Raw genomic sequence first — 15,964 nt, forward strand, 5'->3', positions numbered from 1 at the left:
TACATTAGAAGCAAGAGGAAGACCAAGGACAAGGTAGGTGCATTACTCAGTGTTGGGAAAAAAACAATAACAGAAAATGTAGAAATGGCAGAAGTGTAAAATGACATTTTTGTTTCAGTTTTCACCAAAATGTTTAGTAGTGATTGGACATCTAACATGCCAGTGAAAATGAGGGGTAGGATCTGAGGCTAAAACGGGGAAAGAAAAAGTTAAAAATTACTTAGACAAGTTAGATGTCTTCAAGTCACCAGGGCCTGATGAAATACATTCTAGAATACTCAAGGAGCTAACTGAGGAGATATCTGAGCCATTAGCTATTATCTTCAAAAAGTCATGGAAGATGGAAGACATTCCAGAGGACTGGAAAAAGGCAAATATAGTGCCAGTCTATAAAAAGGGGAATCAGGACAACCCAGTGAATTACAGACCAGTCAGCTTAACTTCAGTACCCGTAAAGATAATGCAGCAAATAATTAAGCAATCAATTTGCAAACACTTAGAAGATAAGAAGGTGATAAGTAACAGTTGGTATGGATTTGTCAAGAACAAATCATATCAAACCAGCCTAATAGCTTTCTTTGACAGGGTAACAAGCTTTGTGGATGGGGGGAAACAGTAGATGTGCTATATCTTGACTTTAGTAAGGCTTTTGATACTATCTCACATGACCTTCTCATATACAAACTAGGGAAATGCAACCTGGATGGAGCTACTATAAGGTGGGTGCATAACTGGTTGGAAAACCGTTCCCAGAGAGTAGTTATCAGCAGTTCACAGTCATGCTGGAAGGGCATATAGAGTGGGGTCAGTTCCATTCAATATCTTCATCAGTGATTTAGATAATGACATAGAGAGTACACTTATAAAGTTTGTGGACAATACCAAGCTGGGAGGGGTTGCAAGTGCTTTGGAGGATAGGATTCAAATTGAAAATGATTTGGACAAACTGGAGAAATGGAGTGAAGTAAATAGGATGAAATTCAATAAGGCCAAATGCAAAGAACTCCACTTAGGAAGGAACAATCAGTTGCACACATTCAAAATGGGAAATGACTGCCTAGGAAGGAGTACTGCAGAAAGGGATCTGGGAGTTACAGTGGATCACAAGCTAAATATGAGTCAACCATGTAACACTGTTGCAAAAAAAGCAAAAGTGTTGTAAGAAAGACATGAGAAGTAATTCTTCTGCTCTACTCCGCACTGATACGGCCTCAACTGGAGTATTGTGTCCAGTTCTGGGCATCACATTTCAGGAAAGATGTGGACAAATTGGAGAAAGTCCAGAGGAGAGATTAAATGGTCTAGAAAAATGATTAAATATCTAGAAAACATGACCTATGAGGAAAGATTGGTTTGTTTAGTCTGGAAAAGAGATGACTGCGGTGGGGGGGGGGGAGGGGGGGAGATATGATAACAGTTTTCAAGTACATAAAATGTTGTTACAAGGAGGAGGAAGAAAAATCATTCTTGTTAACCTCTGGATATGGGACAAGAAGCAATGGGCTTAAATTGCAGCAAGGGAGGTTTAAGCTGGACATTAGGAAAAAAATTCTAACTGTCAGGGTAGTTAAGCATTGGAATAACTTGCCTAGGGAGGTTGTGGAATCTCTGTCATTGGAGATTTTAAAGAGCAGGTTAGACAAACACCTGTCAGGGATGGTCTAGATCAGGATCGGCAACATTTGGCACGTGGCCCACCAGGATAAGCCTCCTGGTGGGCCGGGCTTGTTTGTTTTCCTGCTGCGTCCGCAGGTTCGGCTGATCGCAGCTCCCACTGGCCGCGGTTCGCCGCTGCAGGCCAATGGGGGTTGCTGGAAGCCACGGCCAGCACATCCCTCAGCCCGCGCCGCAGCCCCCATTGCCTGGAGGAGTGAACCGTGGCAAGTGGGAGCCGTGATCGGCCGAACCTGCAGATGCAGCAAGTAAACAAACCAACCCGGCCCACAAGGGGGCTTACCCTGGTGGGCTGCGTGCCAAACGTTGCTGATCCCTGGTCTAGATAATACTTAGTCCTGCCTTGAGTGCAAGGGAGTGGACTAGATGACCTCTTGAGGTCCCTTCCAGTCCTATAACTTTATGATTCTATGATACAGGGCCATTCCACTCATAGAATGTGAATTGTATGTGCTAATCCTGGGGCAGAATGCTGGATGCAGGAGGGAGCAGATCTAGTGGTAGAGCAGAAGGCAGGGGCCATTCTGTGGGCTATGGGTCTGTGGATTACGTCGCAGGGAGAGCACCGGGAAGAGGATCTGCTCCATAAGCAAAGTGTAAGATGTGGGGATTGCTGCACTGGCAGAATACCGAGCCCAGGAAAGCATGTGTGTGTGTGAGGAGGGGCACTCCCCAGTCAGGGAGTTTTGACCCCATTCCCTTCCTTCCAACTCCACGGGGCACCATATAATGCCAACTCCACAGGGCATAGGGGGATGGAGTAAATCCAAGTCCAGAACTCCCAGCTGGATCAGGACATTCTGACCTTATTCCCTTCCTTGCCCGCTTCAGGACCCCACAAGATACCTGTTCCCCTCTCAGGCTTATTTATTCTGCACTGAAACTGGGTCTGACTGTCAGCAGGGACGCCATCCCCAGTGAAAAACTTATTACATGGTCATTGGTGCGTAACTAAGAGATAGACAACTCCAATTCGCACATCGAAACAGAAGTTACTCTTCAGACACACCTAACCCATAGGTGGCCCCACAAGAGGGCCATTTTGGGGCTGTCCTGTGTGGAACACTGCTCTTACACTTGACTGGGGTCCTATCTGCTGGTCATAAAATATTGGGGTCCTAGGTGCATTAGAGAACTAGGGCAAGTGAAAATAACAGATTCCAGGATGTATACGGCTGCTGTTACAAGCCACCTGCTCTGAAATGACTTTGTAACCTGGAAGTGTGACTTCAGTGCCAGTTCTCACTTTCCTCTGGAGCTCTCACCTCTCCTCCAACATCACCTACAACACCACACTACCCTCTGTGCCATGCTGGGGTGCTACAGGCTAACACATGTCAGGGTCAATGATGAGATGCTGGTCTAATATGCCTAAGTGAGGATGAAGGGTTGTACCTCCAGCCACAGGCACCTCCTTGATACCATGATGGCGTTTTAGGGAGTAGATAGTGGATATGACACATACAGCATCATAGGACACCATGTAACACCATGCCAGGGTGTGTTGGAATGGAGCATGTCCACATTATAAAGGATGTCGCCTCCACCAGGACAAGGGAATCTTATATCTATGGCTCTGTATAAATGACTGCTAATAATAATGGTGTGTTTGTGGCTGAAGGACAGCAGCTCCAACAGCACAGCACCCCTCCTGCCTGTCCAGATTGCTGAGGGGTATCCAGTAGTCACCAATATTCTGTAGTCCTGGTTGGTGCATCCATTGTACAGCACTTAGGACTATTTATTCATTAAAGGTGCTTTATGCTATATTAATTGATAATCATCTGGAATTTGAATCCGTAGCCAAAATACAGCTGATTTTATGCTGTGACAGCCTCGCTGTTCATTAGAGGGTGCATGGTGGACTTTAGTATAGAAGAGGGGCTGAAGAACACAAAGAAAAAGGAGACGTTATTGTACTATAGAAAATACCACCTCTGGTCAGCAGGAAACTAGGGCCTGGGACATTCCTTTCTGTGGTATGGATTGGGATCATAAATTACAAAGACAGTCACTGCACATTGTCCTTGTGGAATTTAAAACAGAGTCTCGATCAGCTGGGCTAGGGGCAGTGCCATGAAAGGGCTCCTCCGTTAGATCCTTCCCACGCTGACTGAAACCACCAGTGGAGTTGGGGACACACAAACAGCGCCAGAGGAGGTCAAAGGGCAGTGGCGGGAGCAGCTACAGAGCAGGATGAAGAGGTTCTGCCCTCTGCCTAGACAGCAGCATCGGAGACTCTCCCATTCAATGAGGTCTTCGGTTTTAGTCCATTGTTCTGAACATTCACCTCTTGCGTGGGCTGAGTCATCTGCTGAAAACGCTGTCCAGGAACAAAGAAAGATTACAGGAAGGACACAAGTACCCAGGGGAAAACGAGGAGACCGTTTCACCACCACCACCTCCACATGTGGCATGTGGCTGAAGCTGCAGGTCATAACCCTTCTTTCCAAATTGAAGAGACAGCCCTAGTTACAGCAAGAGGGCTACCAAGGGGATAGTGAACACTGAAGGTGTTTAAGACAATTGCTCCAGATACCACACACCTCCATTTGGCAATGTAATCACTTCCCTTTTGCTCTTCTATTATACACAGTTCTCTCTTCTGAACGACAGAGATCACCATTACAAAGTAAGCCAATAGTTACCGCACAGTTGTAGCAGCACCTAGACGCTAAAGCTAGTCAAAAACATTTTTTAAATGACCAAAAATGTCAAGGTTCTTCCCACTTCACAAGGATTTAACACGGACCCACTTTTCATTTTCTATTCCATTTTTCATGAAATTCTCATTAAAAATGTTATCCAATGGTTACAGAACGCGAAGGAATTTACAGATTATGGCTCTGATCCTGCATGGCTCTTTATGCCAGCATGAGTTCCCATTTATATCAACCTGACAGGATCAAAGTCTAAATGAAACTGAGGTCCATTGGTAGAGCTGTGTCCGGAAGACAGCCAGGAAGATGGAATTTGGGAGAGAACAGTCCCTCAGGCGGGGGGGGTGAATGGACATGGAGGCTAAATTCCAGGAGGGGAAGTGGTGCTTTAAATTATGGAACATGAGGCAGAGGGGAAGGGGGCCTGAAGTGAATGGACATCACTGGCCCGGAGAAGAGCCCCTTCAGGAGAGGGAAGAGCCCCTGTACTCAGACATATCTGAAGTGTTTCTTGCTGGGTGAAGCCCCTGAAATGTTTAGTGAGGCTCTCCTGCCATTCATGTGCTTTTTTCTTATATTCATGCTCAGTAGGATTAAAATGGCTTATAATCTTTCCTGTCTGTCAAAACCCCTTTATTCTGCATTGACATCTAATTTCCCTCCAGCCTCAGCTCCGTTACAAGCTAATCCTCTCTCTCTCTCTCTCTCTCACACACACACATACACACACACACACTCTCTCTCTCTCTCTCTCTCTCTCTCTCTCACACACACATTATCCCTACTGCCACCTGCTGTTTGCTGCTAGTGCAATGGATCATGGAGGCCAGGGGCCTGGGTGTGTGTGTTGGCTGCCTCTGAAAAAAGTGACATTCCACTGAACTGGCAGAACGGTCAGTGCACTCGGGATATTGAGTCTGATAGAGTGAGCAAAGGGAGGGGAAGGTAAATAGACGCCAATCATACTGTTGTTATTTCTAATTCCCATTGACTGACATTGTCAGTATGCACCAGATGCTGAGAGAGCTCCTGGAGCAACAGAATATAACCGCACTCCATGGGCCTGCAAGACAGGGATTCAGTGGAAACGTGGATAATCACGTGGACACCAGGTGGGATCTCAGGTTACAGATTCAGCTCACTTAGGGGCAGACTGCGATATCCTTAATCACTTGGGATAGTACAAGTCGCCCTCCTGAAGTCAGTGGAAGTACTTGAGGGTTTTGATGCTACTCAGTGTGAGTCAGGACATCACAGTCTGGCCCTCCCAGCCTGCTCCTGCTCCCAGTGAAGTCAGGAGAATACTGTCCCCAGCTTCAATGGGAATAGAATTGGAACCAAACACAGGGAGGAACTGATGCCCCAATCAGGAGACAAGAAGGGATTTCCCCCCATGGCACATTACCAGTGAGTGGCGGGGAGGGGTGGTGAGTGTTCATACCATCCTATGGAGCTCTGAGCAAGGATCATCTGTAAGGATCAGAGATGGGTCTGAGTGGGGATTGTTCGCTTTGATTTCTCAACACGATTCTCAGCCTATTGCTATCAGTAGAGAAAAGGGTAATGCCCTGTGACTGTCTTTGACTGAATCTCTTCTTCTGGCCCAAAAGAAAATGACATTATGGTGGGGTCTATATTGGTGCAGCGCTGGGGCCTCTCTCTGTCTTTCTTTCATTTTTAAAGTGAATTGAATGCCGGAGAAAGATAGGAGACTGACAGCCCTTTTTATCCATGAGACAGCCAGTTCCAGTGCAAACCTCCCTCACCAATAGACCTTGGCTCTGAGCTACTTCAGGCTTCATGCTCATTCAGAATGTGGCATCTTTGCTGAGATTGCCTGTTAGTGACATTCATAGCTAGAACTGGGCAGGAACTGGAATTTCCACCTTTTCAAACGTTTGCTTTCATTCCAAATCGGAACAAAAAAGAATTTAGAAATTTCCCATGAAACAAGATGTATGAAAAGGTTTTGTTCCAGGACAATCAAAAACCATTTCCTTTTGATTTTGACTTTTTAAAAAAAAAAAAATAAATTATAATATAAAATAAATTTCAAAATGAAAAGTCATTCGGAAATGAAAAAATCAAAATGTTCCATTTCCGAAATGGTCCAGACAGAATGTTCTGACCTTCACAAAACGCATCATTTCAATTTCTTTTTTCAAAACAAAATTTTGTCGGAATCAACATGTCCCCTTGGAAAGTTGTGTTTTCCAATGGGAAAACATTCTGTTGGAAGATTTTCAAACATCTCTCTATGTAACAGTGCTATGCTGATGTGGACAGCAGTCTGCTAGGAATGGGACCAGGAGTCCCTTGACTTGTTTCACATAAGACACCAAACAGGAATGAGAAGGTAACAATTTTTGGTAACTACTGACCTGTGAGGGATTGTAGCCAAGAGGTAAAGGCACATATCTCCTTACCCCAATCCTCTAAGGCATTCATTTGCCTCAGTGAGGAAGGGCTTTCTATTGGCTTATATGGAATGTGTCATGCAGGATGTAGTAGAAAGCATAAGGAGCAGATCAGAAGAGCACAGAGGGTATTGGGGGATGAGGAGGGAGTATTTGGGAAGTCCTGGTTTACAAAGACCACAGGAGTCAATACACTGACACAGGGGCTGCGTGAAGTTTATAGTGGGTTGCTGGTGGGAAATTCCCTCTGGACAGATAATTGAGCAGAGCCAGAAGTTGGAAAGTTGCTTTTACCTGCCTGATGGTCCCCTCGGAGGTGAAGAAGTAGTACAGCATATAGCCCGGAATCAGCACCATGGAAGACAGAGCCATGAGCCAGCCGATGCCCTGTCCCCATGGGGGATAGACATATTTCCCCAGAGTCAGAGGGGTCATTTCAACCACACTGAAGAAGAAAACACCCTGAAGGAACAGGATCAGCAGTCACAGCATAGTATGGCACAAGCAGAAATATTCACTGACCTTGTCCTTTTGAGAGTTCCCTAAATTCTCACTATGAGTTATAGTCAATAATCACGCACCATTCCCAACAGCCCTCCCTCCCGCGCAGCCAGAGCGCCCGCACCATTCCCAACAGCTCCCCCCTGAGCCAGAGCTCCCGCACCGTTCCCAACAGCTCCTCCCGCAAGCCAGGGCTCCCACACCATTCCCAACAGCTCCCCTCCCCCAAGCCAGGACTTCTGCACCATTCCCAAGAGCTGCCACCAAGAGCCAGGGCTCCTAGACCAGTCCCAACAGCTACTCCCACAGCCAGGGTTCCTGCACCAACTGCACCTTTCTCTCTAATCTTCTCATTCCACCAGAGACTGTTTCTACCCCATTTCCTACAGCAATTCTGGCTGAGACAGGCTGAGAATGCATGGTAATGTTTTCCCCATGGTCAGTGGCCCTAAAGGCCCCTGCCCAAGCCAGGGCACTTACATCCCTCCCTACTTCAGCTTCTGCTGCACACCACACTCCCAAACCATTTCCTAAACAGCTTCCTCTTAGCTTATTCTCAGGAGCTAAGAACTTCCCACACCCAGCATTCCCGCAGCAATCCCAATAGCACCTCCTGCTGGGAGAGGAAGGATTGGAGGGGGGAGCGGAGGAGCTGAGAGCTCATCAGTGCCAATTCTATTATATCTGAAAGTGCCTCCTGCTGAGAGAGGCTTGAGAGGGGCTGAGGCTGGAGCTAGAGTGTCTGAAAGTTTTCTCCACAGCCAACAATGATTTTTAAAGTCATAAATCACCAGTTCAGCTTCTGAAATATCAAACACAGGAACAACATATTACTAACTGCATGTTCTAGGCCAAGCTCCCCCCTCTCTTCTGAGAGTCAGTTGCAGGGATTCAAGTGGGAGAATAAAAGAGGCTCCGCATATTTCTTTTCCTGCCAGTCGCTTTGACTCTTCTTAGGACCAACTTGAGGTTAATGTCAGATCTGGATTTGGATCAGAGTTACCTAGATTAAAAATTTAGTGTTTCCCCCACTCACAGAACGATCCCAGTGAGGTGGCCCTTCTAGATCAACCTCCCCAAAGAGAGTTGCTTTGTTCTCACCACGCAAACGAGGGGAGTGAAGAAGGCCCAGCAGAGCTTCCACCAGCTGCAAGGTTGGTAGCCAATCATCTCTTCAATGTTCATGTAAAATCTGTTCACACCTACAGTGAGAAATGTGTGTTAGAAGCAGCAATGATATCTCAGCACCATTCTCATCACGTCTGTCCAGTGACCCAACACAGAACAGGAGAAGGAGGACATGTGGGATCAGAGAGGAGAGCAGACATTTAAGGTGAGCGTGGAGAAGTGTAACGCTCACTCCCCAGATAAAATGTAGAGGCCATTGACACAAACACTGGACTGGGATCTGAACAGGTACCTAGATAATTTTATGACCACTAAAAACATCTACAGCTTCCCAAGCTAAGACAGTGATAGTAATCAACTAACAAAGGTCTAGATCGTAAGCTAGACTAGGTCATAGATTGACCTTGGAGGGGTCAAGAAGGAATTCCCCAATAACCCAGCACTGCATAATTGGATGGGCAAGTTACTGAAGAGGGGGGACTTTGGTCTCCCTCTGAAGCATCAGAATTGGACACTGCCAGGATACCAGGGCAGATGGCTCAGCAGTCAGATTTGGCCTAACGAATTCTATATTCATATCTAGGGCCAGCTCCAGGCACCAGCCCTCCAACCATGTACTTGGGCCAGGGGCGGCACCTGGAGGGGGGCGGCGCTCACCCGGGGAGAGCGGGGCCGCGGTCGGGCTTGCTGCCCTCCCCTGGCGCTCCGGCTGGCTGGGGAGAGCAGGGCCGCAGCCGCACTCGCCGCCCTCCTCCCGGCGCTCCGGCCAGCCGGGGAGAGCGGGGCCGCGGCCAGGCTCGCCGCCCTCCCCCGGTGCTCCAGTCGGCTGGGGAGAGCGGGGCCGCAGCCGGGCTCGGCGCCCTCCCCTGCCGCGCTCCCCGCCGGGGGGCAGCGGGAGGCTTTTTTGCCTGGGGCGGCAAAAAAGCCAGAGCCAGCCCTGTTCATATCATACCCTCGAGAAATCTAGAGGCCTGTGCATATTTCCGTTTGTGAATGTGTGCTCAGCTGAGTGGCTGTCTGAGGAAGCAAGATGAGTGTCTCCCGGGGTTTTTCAAAAGGTTTCAGCTTTGGCCCAACACTGTAGTCAATTGTCAATCTCCGACTGACTTCAATGGCTAGTGTTGAGGGCTTTTGAAAATGGCATCTTCTATGCCTGTAGATAAGCAGCAAAGGAACAAGGTGAGTTGCTCTTACCATAACACCAGGAAATTGAGATGGTCTCAAAGAAGACGAGGAAGAGAAGACACATGCCGCTGGCTGAATAATAATCAAACAGCTTGAAGACATAAATGCCACCCTGAGGACACAAAGCCAAGGGGAGGGAGCCTGGTTACGGAGTACAGCCTGGGTGGGGAGCTGAGGATTAATATCATCAATACTTTTATCTAATCATTTTGCCTTTGTATGTTAATTTCCTTGGCCCATGGAAGCCAACAAAGATGCATCATTTTGTTATAATCTAATTCCTGCCATTTTAACAGACGTACTCTGGAATGTGGTCAAGGAGTGAGTGTTCAGGCCTGGCTCAGGGTGGGGAGAGAAGCAGGACACTCACGTGGCTGCCTTCCCCCTCTAGTGTGAGGTGAAGCCACTTTGTAAAATGAATCCATTCTGTCCCTCCTGCTGCACTTCAGATGTCTCTGCAGATGTTCCATGTTCTGTGACTCATCCAGCATGAAGTCACAAAGTGGGAAAGCCAAACCCTGGCCTCCATGTCACTGATCCGGGTCCCGAAGTCCACACACAGAGCCTGGGCCTCACTGCCATACACCCAGTATACAGATCTCTGCATTAGGTCACTCACTAGGGCATGTAAACATGGAGCCTGGGCCTTAGTGTCACTGCCTCGGAGCCTCCCCAGACCTGCTCTCTTTTGGTTTATCTCAATCTTCTGCGTAGAGAATGTGTCACCCCACAGGGCATACATAGGCCCATCCGGGAAGCACAGGAGCCCCAGCTAGACTGACTACAAGGCTGATGGTAACTTACTGAGATGTAATGTGGAGACTACAGTTTGCTGGACAGATGACTGTGCTGGGCAAATCCCAGACCAGCAGTGGCCCTAGTGCCTTTCATGGACAATGGCCCTTCCCCCAGGCTTCTTCTGCTGCTGTTATACAAGGAGGTGGATGGAAGAGCACCAGGAACAGGCGCTGGAGTGAGCACAGGGAGAGGTACCTGGGTGATGTTGGAGAATCCGACAATGTAGGAGATAAGACAGACCACAGCAATGAAGAGCTTCTTCCTGGCCCTGAGGAGATAGGGATACTCATCTATCAGGGCTGTGACAAACCCCTCCACGGTGCAGAACTGCAGGAGGAAAGACACACACACAAATACATCACCACCCTCTGCATTCCCTTGAAACACTCCTCCTCGTCCTTCCCTCACCCCCCGGGGTGGTGCCACCTCCCTCCTCTCTGGAGAACGCACCACCTCTCAGCCTGGATTTGTGTCACTTCTTCTATCTCTGTGTCCAACCGACCACTGCTTCCCTGCTGCCTGTAGGTGGTGAATGACCTCAACCTACACCTCATTTCCTGTAAGTGCTCCAGCATGTAGTGACGGTGCTGAAGGGCCACCACGCTGAAGCCTGGTGTGTGTGTGTGTCAAAATCCGTTCCTTCCACTTGACTGCAGGAGTTACCACAGGTAGCTGGATGATGATTGGTGTTGTGGAGAAGGAAAGGGGCTGGTGTGGAAGTGAAGGGGAGGCTGGCTGAGAGGGAGGACTGGATATGCCAAGTCATGGGGAGAAGGTAGTGGGAAATAGAGAAGGGCATGGATATGGGAGACCATCAAGTGGTGAAAGATATGGGTGTGGAAAGCTATGGGCAAGAGGGTAAACGGCAAGGGAACTGGAAGTCACTTCAGATTAAGAGTGGTGTATGGGAGGAGAGGGAAGTGGGCACAGGAAGTCACTGGAGCAGATGTGCCTGGGGAAGTCCTAGGGGAGTTGTGTGAGGAGTAGTGGAGGGGGAGAGGAAGGCTGAAGCAGTAAATACCAACAGGATACAAACTTCTCCATGTCCTAACTAGACCACATGGAACACACAGGAAGAGATGGTGAAATTGTGCAATGCTCCTAGTACAATCCCCACGTAACATGGTATCTTGTTTCATGATGATTACTGACACATAGTGGATCTAAATGCCAGAGCAGAAGCATGGTCTAGTGGCTTATGCACCTGGCTGGGAACTAGGCAGCCTCAAGGTCTAATCCTGACACTGATGTGCCATGTGACTTTGGACAAGTCATTAAGGCTAAAGATTTCAAGCCTGGATGCCTAAAGTTAGACACCCAAATAGAACATTTAGGCACCTAAATAAAAATGGCCTGATTTATAGCTGTGCTGAGCTCCTGCGGTTCTCACTGACGTCAGCTGGAGTTGCGAGTGCTCCGTACCTCTGAAGAGCAGGCCATTGCCGTGTTTCCTCTTTCACATTGCTTAGGCTGCTGGTGTGCTGAGTCCACTGCCTATCGTGCTGGCCAATAGTGTCTCATTGTTTCCTTGTCCTCACCCCTCCCCTCCCATCAGTCTGTCTGTCTCCAGCTGTTATCTCTTGCTGTATGCTCAGAGTATAAGATCTTTGGGGCAGGGACAGTCTTTTGTTTTGTGTTTGTGCAGCACCTAGCACAATGGCAGTCTGAGGTCTGTGATTGGGGCTCCCAGGCGCTAGCATAATACAAATAATAAATAATAATTATTACTCTGTGTACTCACTTCCTTCTTTCTCTTTACAGTGGCTTTGGTGTGTTTTCTGAAATGTTTCCCTTTCCTCAGTATATTGTTGTCTCTTTTCATTATTCCTGTCGCTTTTCGATTATTGGCGTCTGCCCCCCCATCCCAAACCTGAGTTGGTGATCCTGTTATTTCCTGTTTCTTATTTCCATTCCTGATTCTCCCCCACTCTTTTCCCTCCTCCCCCTTGTCGGGGTCTGGTCACTCCATCAATGGTGGGGCAGGAGACTCCGTAGAATATTGAGTCACTGACAGGCTGGCACCTCACATCAATTAGCAGACAAGACAGTTTTCCCACAGCCCAAAGGGCATTCAGCCCCCACCACAGGATACAAAGAACTCGCACTGCTTCCGGGAGAGCTCCTTGTATCATGCAGGAGAAGACGAGGGCCCAAAGGGAGTTTAATTGCAGAAAAACAGCTGTGCAGTGGATAGGCTTGTGAGTGGGTGTTTCTGCTCTGCAGGACTCTGATTCCATCAGCGAGAAATGCTCATGAATAACCTGTAAGAGATGGCATCACATGGGACACACGAAGGCTTGGAATCACAAGGTGCCACTAACTCCCCTGGTGGAGCAAATGCCTGACCTGGAAACTGGTAGTTAAAAGGAATCATTAGCATATTATGCAAGAGGGTCTAGATGCAAGAGACCCTCTAAACCCACGAGTGAAAACGGGTGCGTGTGTCTGGGCGTATCAATGTATGCCACTGCAGCTGTGAATAAGAATTTGCGATGTCCCTCATGGCGTAGTAAATACACAAAGGATTCTTTACTGATGCTAGTGGACACAGACAGACCCTGTTATTCCCCTTGACTCTCCAGCAACCTGTGCTGCCTAGTGTCACCAAAAGCAGTTCTCCTTAAGCCCAGGTGTGACCAGGCTGAGTCCCGACTCTGTCCTCCCCAGAGCACACAGACCCAGAGTTAGGCCCTGATTCAGCAAAGTGCTTAAACACATTCTTCACTTTAAGCACATGCTTAAGGGTTTTGTTGAACCGGGATGGACTTAAGCGCATGTTGAAAGTTAAACATGTGCCTAAGTGCTTCACTGAAATGGGTCCTGAGGCACAATTTTTAAAGGTATTTAGGTGTTGCGCTGCTTAGCATTGCAATGCCTAGCTCATTTAGGAGTCTAAATCCCCTTGAGAGTCGATAGGATTTAGGGTTATAAGTGCCTAAACCCCATTAGGAAATGAGATTTAGGCTCCTAAATCAGTTAGGTGTTCAACACTGAACTCAGCAACATCTTACTGACCAAAGCGCACCCCCACCCCCCATGGGGTTTGGTTTTATTGGTAGCTGATAAACAAACATAAACCACAACCTTAGCTTCCCTCCCAAGCTTGGGTGTCCCTCCAGGACCAACTCTGCCCTCTCTCCAGGGAACCACTCCCACCTCCCTTCTAGCACCGGTGCAATAACGAGCTGCACCTGCTACAATGAGCCAGCAGAACTTCAGCAGCCTTCTGAAGGGTTCTAGTACCTGTTAAGGGTGTGGTTTGACACAAGAGCCTTACCACCTTGCTGCACCTGGCCTGGACTAAGCAGTCATGGACTGGGCTGCTGACCGTCCTGTAGAATATGTTCCTGTGCACAACCAAGGCTTTCTGAGAACATGTGGGGCCTAATTGTCAAAAATGGCAGCCTGAAGTACTTGTGCAATTGCACATTTGCATTTGTGTGCTCAGTTATTGCAACACATGCAAATCAGGAGCCTGTGTGTATTAATGACTAGCCAGGCACCTAACCTACCTATTTGCATGCACAGTTGTTACTGCATGAGCAAATGTAGGCATATTTTTTGCATGCAGAAGCCGGCATCGTGGGTTCTATGCTGTATGTGTAAATCATACACTGAATGAGGAAATCTCCAGTACGCAGATAGAAACCCTCAACATCTATTTATCTGTTTTTCTAAATGCTTGTTTTGCTTTTGATGCCTCATGCACCCCCTCCCCCAGGCACTGACAGCCCCCTAAGAGCTCCAGGCCTGTGAGACTGACAGTCATATGGGACTCTAAGACTTTCAGGTGATATTTGAGAAGCAAAGGCATCAATAATTCCACACAGTGTTTAGGAGATTTATTGTCATGTATCGAACTATTTACGAGAGCCGAGTGAATGATCCATAGAGAATAGTTCTGTCAGTGAACTTAGCTACTTTGGGAACATTTACTATTTATTTGAGATTGTTTGCCAAATAATATCTGCAATAAGTCCTGGTCTGAGCTGTTCGGTGGGAGCATTCAGCATGTGAAACTCCAGCTAGGTTGATTAGATTTGATTGGACATTAGGTGTGACAGTTGGGGAATATGTCCACTTCCATTCATGAATTTCATATGGTTTTATGAACACTATCTGTAATTGCAACCAGTTTGTTATTATAGATCAGATCATCCATTTTGCAGCATTTTGAAGTGGAGAGGTTATGTAGGAGTGAGGGGAGGGAGGGAGGAAGGAAGATGTGACAGAGCAATCAAGGGCCATCAACACTGAGCAAATTTCCCCTGCTCAAACAATAGGGTTTCTGTCAGCAGGGCCTTTGGCTTTGAATGGACTCTCTTCACAGAAATCTGTCTGTGGAGAGGAGGAGCTGGAATCCTACCCCTCCCCCATCTAATCCAATCTTTTTGACAAGGTAGTTGCTTTCTAAACCAAGGAAGCCATTTCATCACCAGATACAGAAGGCAAGCTGGAGTGAGTGGAGGAAGGAAGGACTCTACCTCCCCGAAGGCCTTGAACCAAACCCAGAACTCACAAACAAAACTCTCTTGTGCTTTTTAAGAGTAAGGGGTGTGTGTTTATGTTTAAGAAATCCCTTTACTAAGCCTGTGTTTCCTTGTTTTACCTACACATTGCCCTGAAGGGGTTAACTAGAAACCAGAGCTCCCACCACCAGGTGGGCTCTACAAGGAACTTGTCTAAGTCTTGGTCTACACTTAAAATTTTGATCAACATAGCTACAGTGCTCAGGGGTGTAAAAAATCCACACCTCTGAGCACCATAGCTAAGTCGACCTAACCTCCGATGTAGACGCAACAAGGTTGACAGAAGAATTCTTTCATTAACCTAGCTACTGCTGCTCGGGGAGGTGGATTACCTACAACAACAGAAAAACCCCTTCCATCTCTGCAGGAAGCATCTGCTCTATGGCTATTATGTCACTACCTGGACCCAGGGACTAGGAAGCATGTAGGATTCAGCAATCAGATCCCATCACAACAGGCTGGTGTCCCTCCAGAGAGTGGGACTAGACCAGGCCACGGCACAAGGTTTCCTATAAGGTGTGGGCTTTCTCCTGCACTGCCCCATACGCACAGAATGCCCTCCTGGAATTAACTGGGAAGGGCACTATCATCTTCCCCTTCCAAACCCACTGCTTCTGTAAGCCTTTCAAGGAATCAGTCATTGTCTGGTGATTTGGATGTGTCACTCAGGAATAGCTGATATTTCCTTTGATAAAGTAAGCTAACTTGCCTGTGTCTGTACTATACCCTGTACAATAGGGCCAAGAGCTACTGCATACTTGTATTGTTGTTGTTACTTCTTGATACTTCTTTCAAAGTGTGTTATTTTAATGTTTTGACTGGTCTATGCATTTCATAATTTTTATTTCTCTCTTACACTTACATTTAATTCTTTGAATAGTGAGTTCTAAAATGCCTAACCTGTCCTGGCTGGAGTAATCATCCCTATGGTAACTTTTTAAAAATATATATTATATCTAGGTTTTTGGTTTCTATTGGTGGCACAAATCCGCACATTACCTCAATATGGTGCACATAACAAAATTCATTCTGCACATGGATGGAAAAAATTAGATGGAACACTGTACAAGAC

General features: G+C 47.3%; 1 protein-coding gene across 1 annotated transcript in view; it reads right to left on the reverse strand.

Annotated features, from left to right (window-relative positions):
• Positions 1-3,892: 3,892 nt before the first annotated feature.
• The window catches only part of LOC128830163 (sodium- and chloride-dependent GABA transporter 1-like), a 33,875-nt gene continuing 21,803 nt past the window's right edge, over positions 3,893-15,964 (reverse strand). Inside the window, exons 10-14 of the mRNA XM_054015969.1 lie at positions 10,559-10,690; positions 9,575-9,677; positions 8,354-8,454; positions 7,046-7,213; positions 3,893-3,997 (exon numbers count right to left, since the gene is read on the reverse strand). Coding sequence (XP_053871944.1) covers positions 3,893-3,997; positions 7,046-7,213; positions 8,354-8,454; positions 9,575-9,677; positions 10,559-10,690 — 609 coding nt within the window. The remainder of the gene's footprint in view (positions 3,998-7,045; positions 7,214-8,353; positions 8,455-9,574; positions 9,678-10,558; positions 10,691-15,964) is intronic.

This window comes from Malaclemys terrapin, chromosome 1 (assembly GCF_027887155.1).
Source record: "Malaclemys terrapin pileata isolate rMalTer1 chromosome 1, rMalTer1.hap1, whole genome shotgun sequence".
NCBI classification, from domain to species: Eukaryota; Metazoa; Chordata; order Testudines; family Emydidae; genus Malaclemys; species Malaclemys terrapin.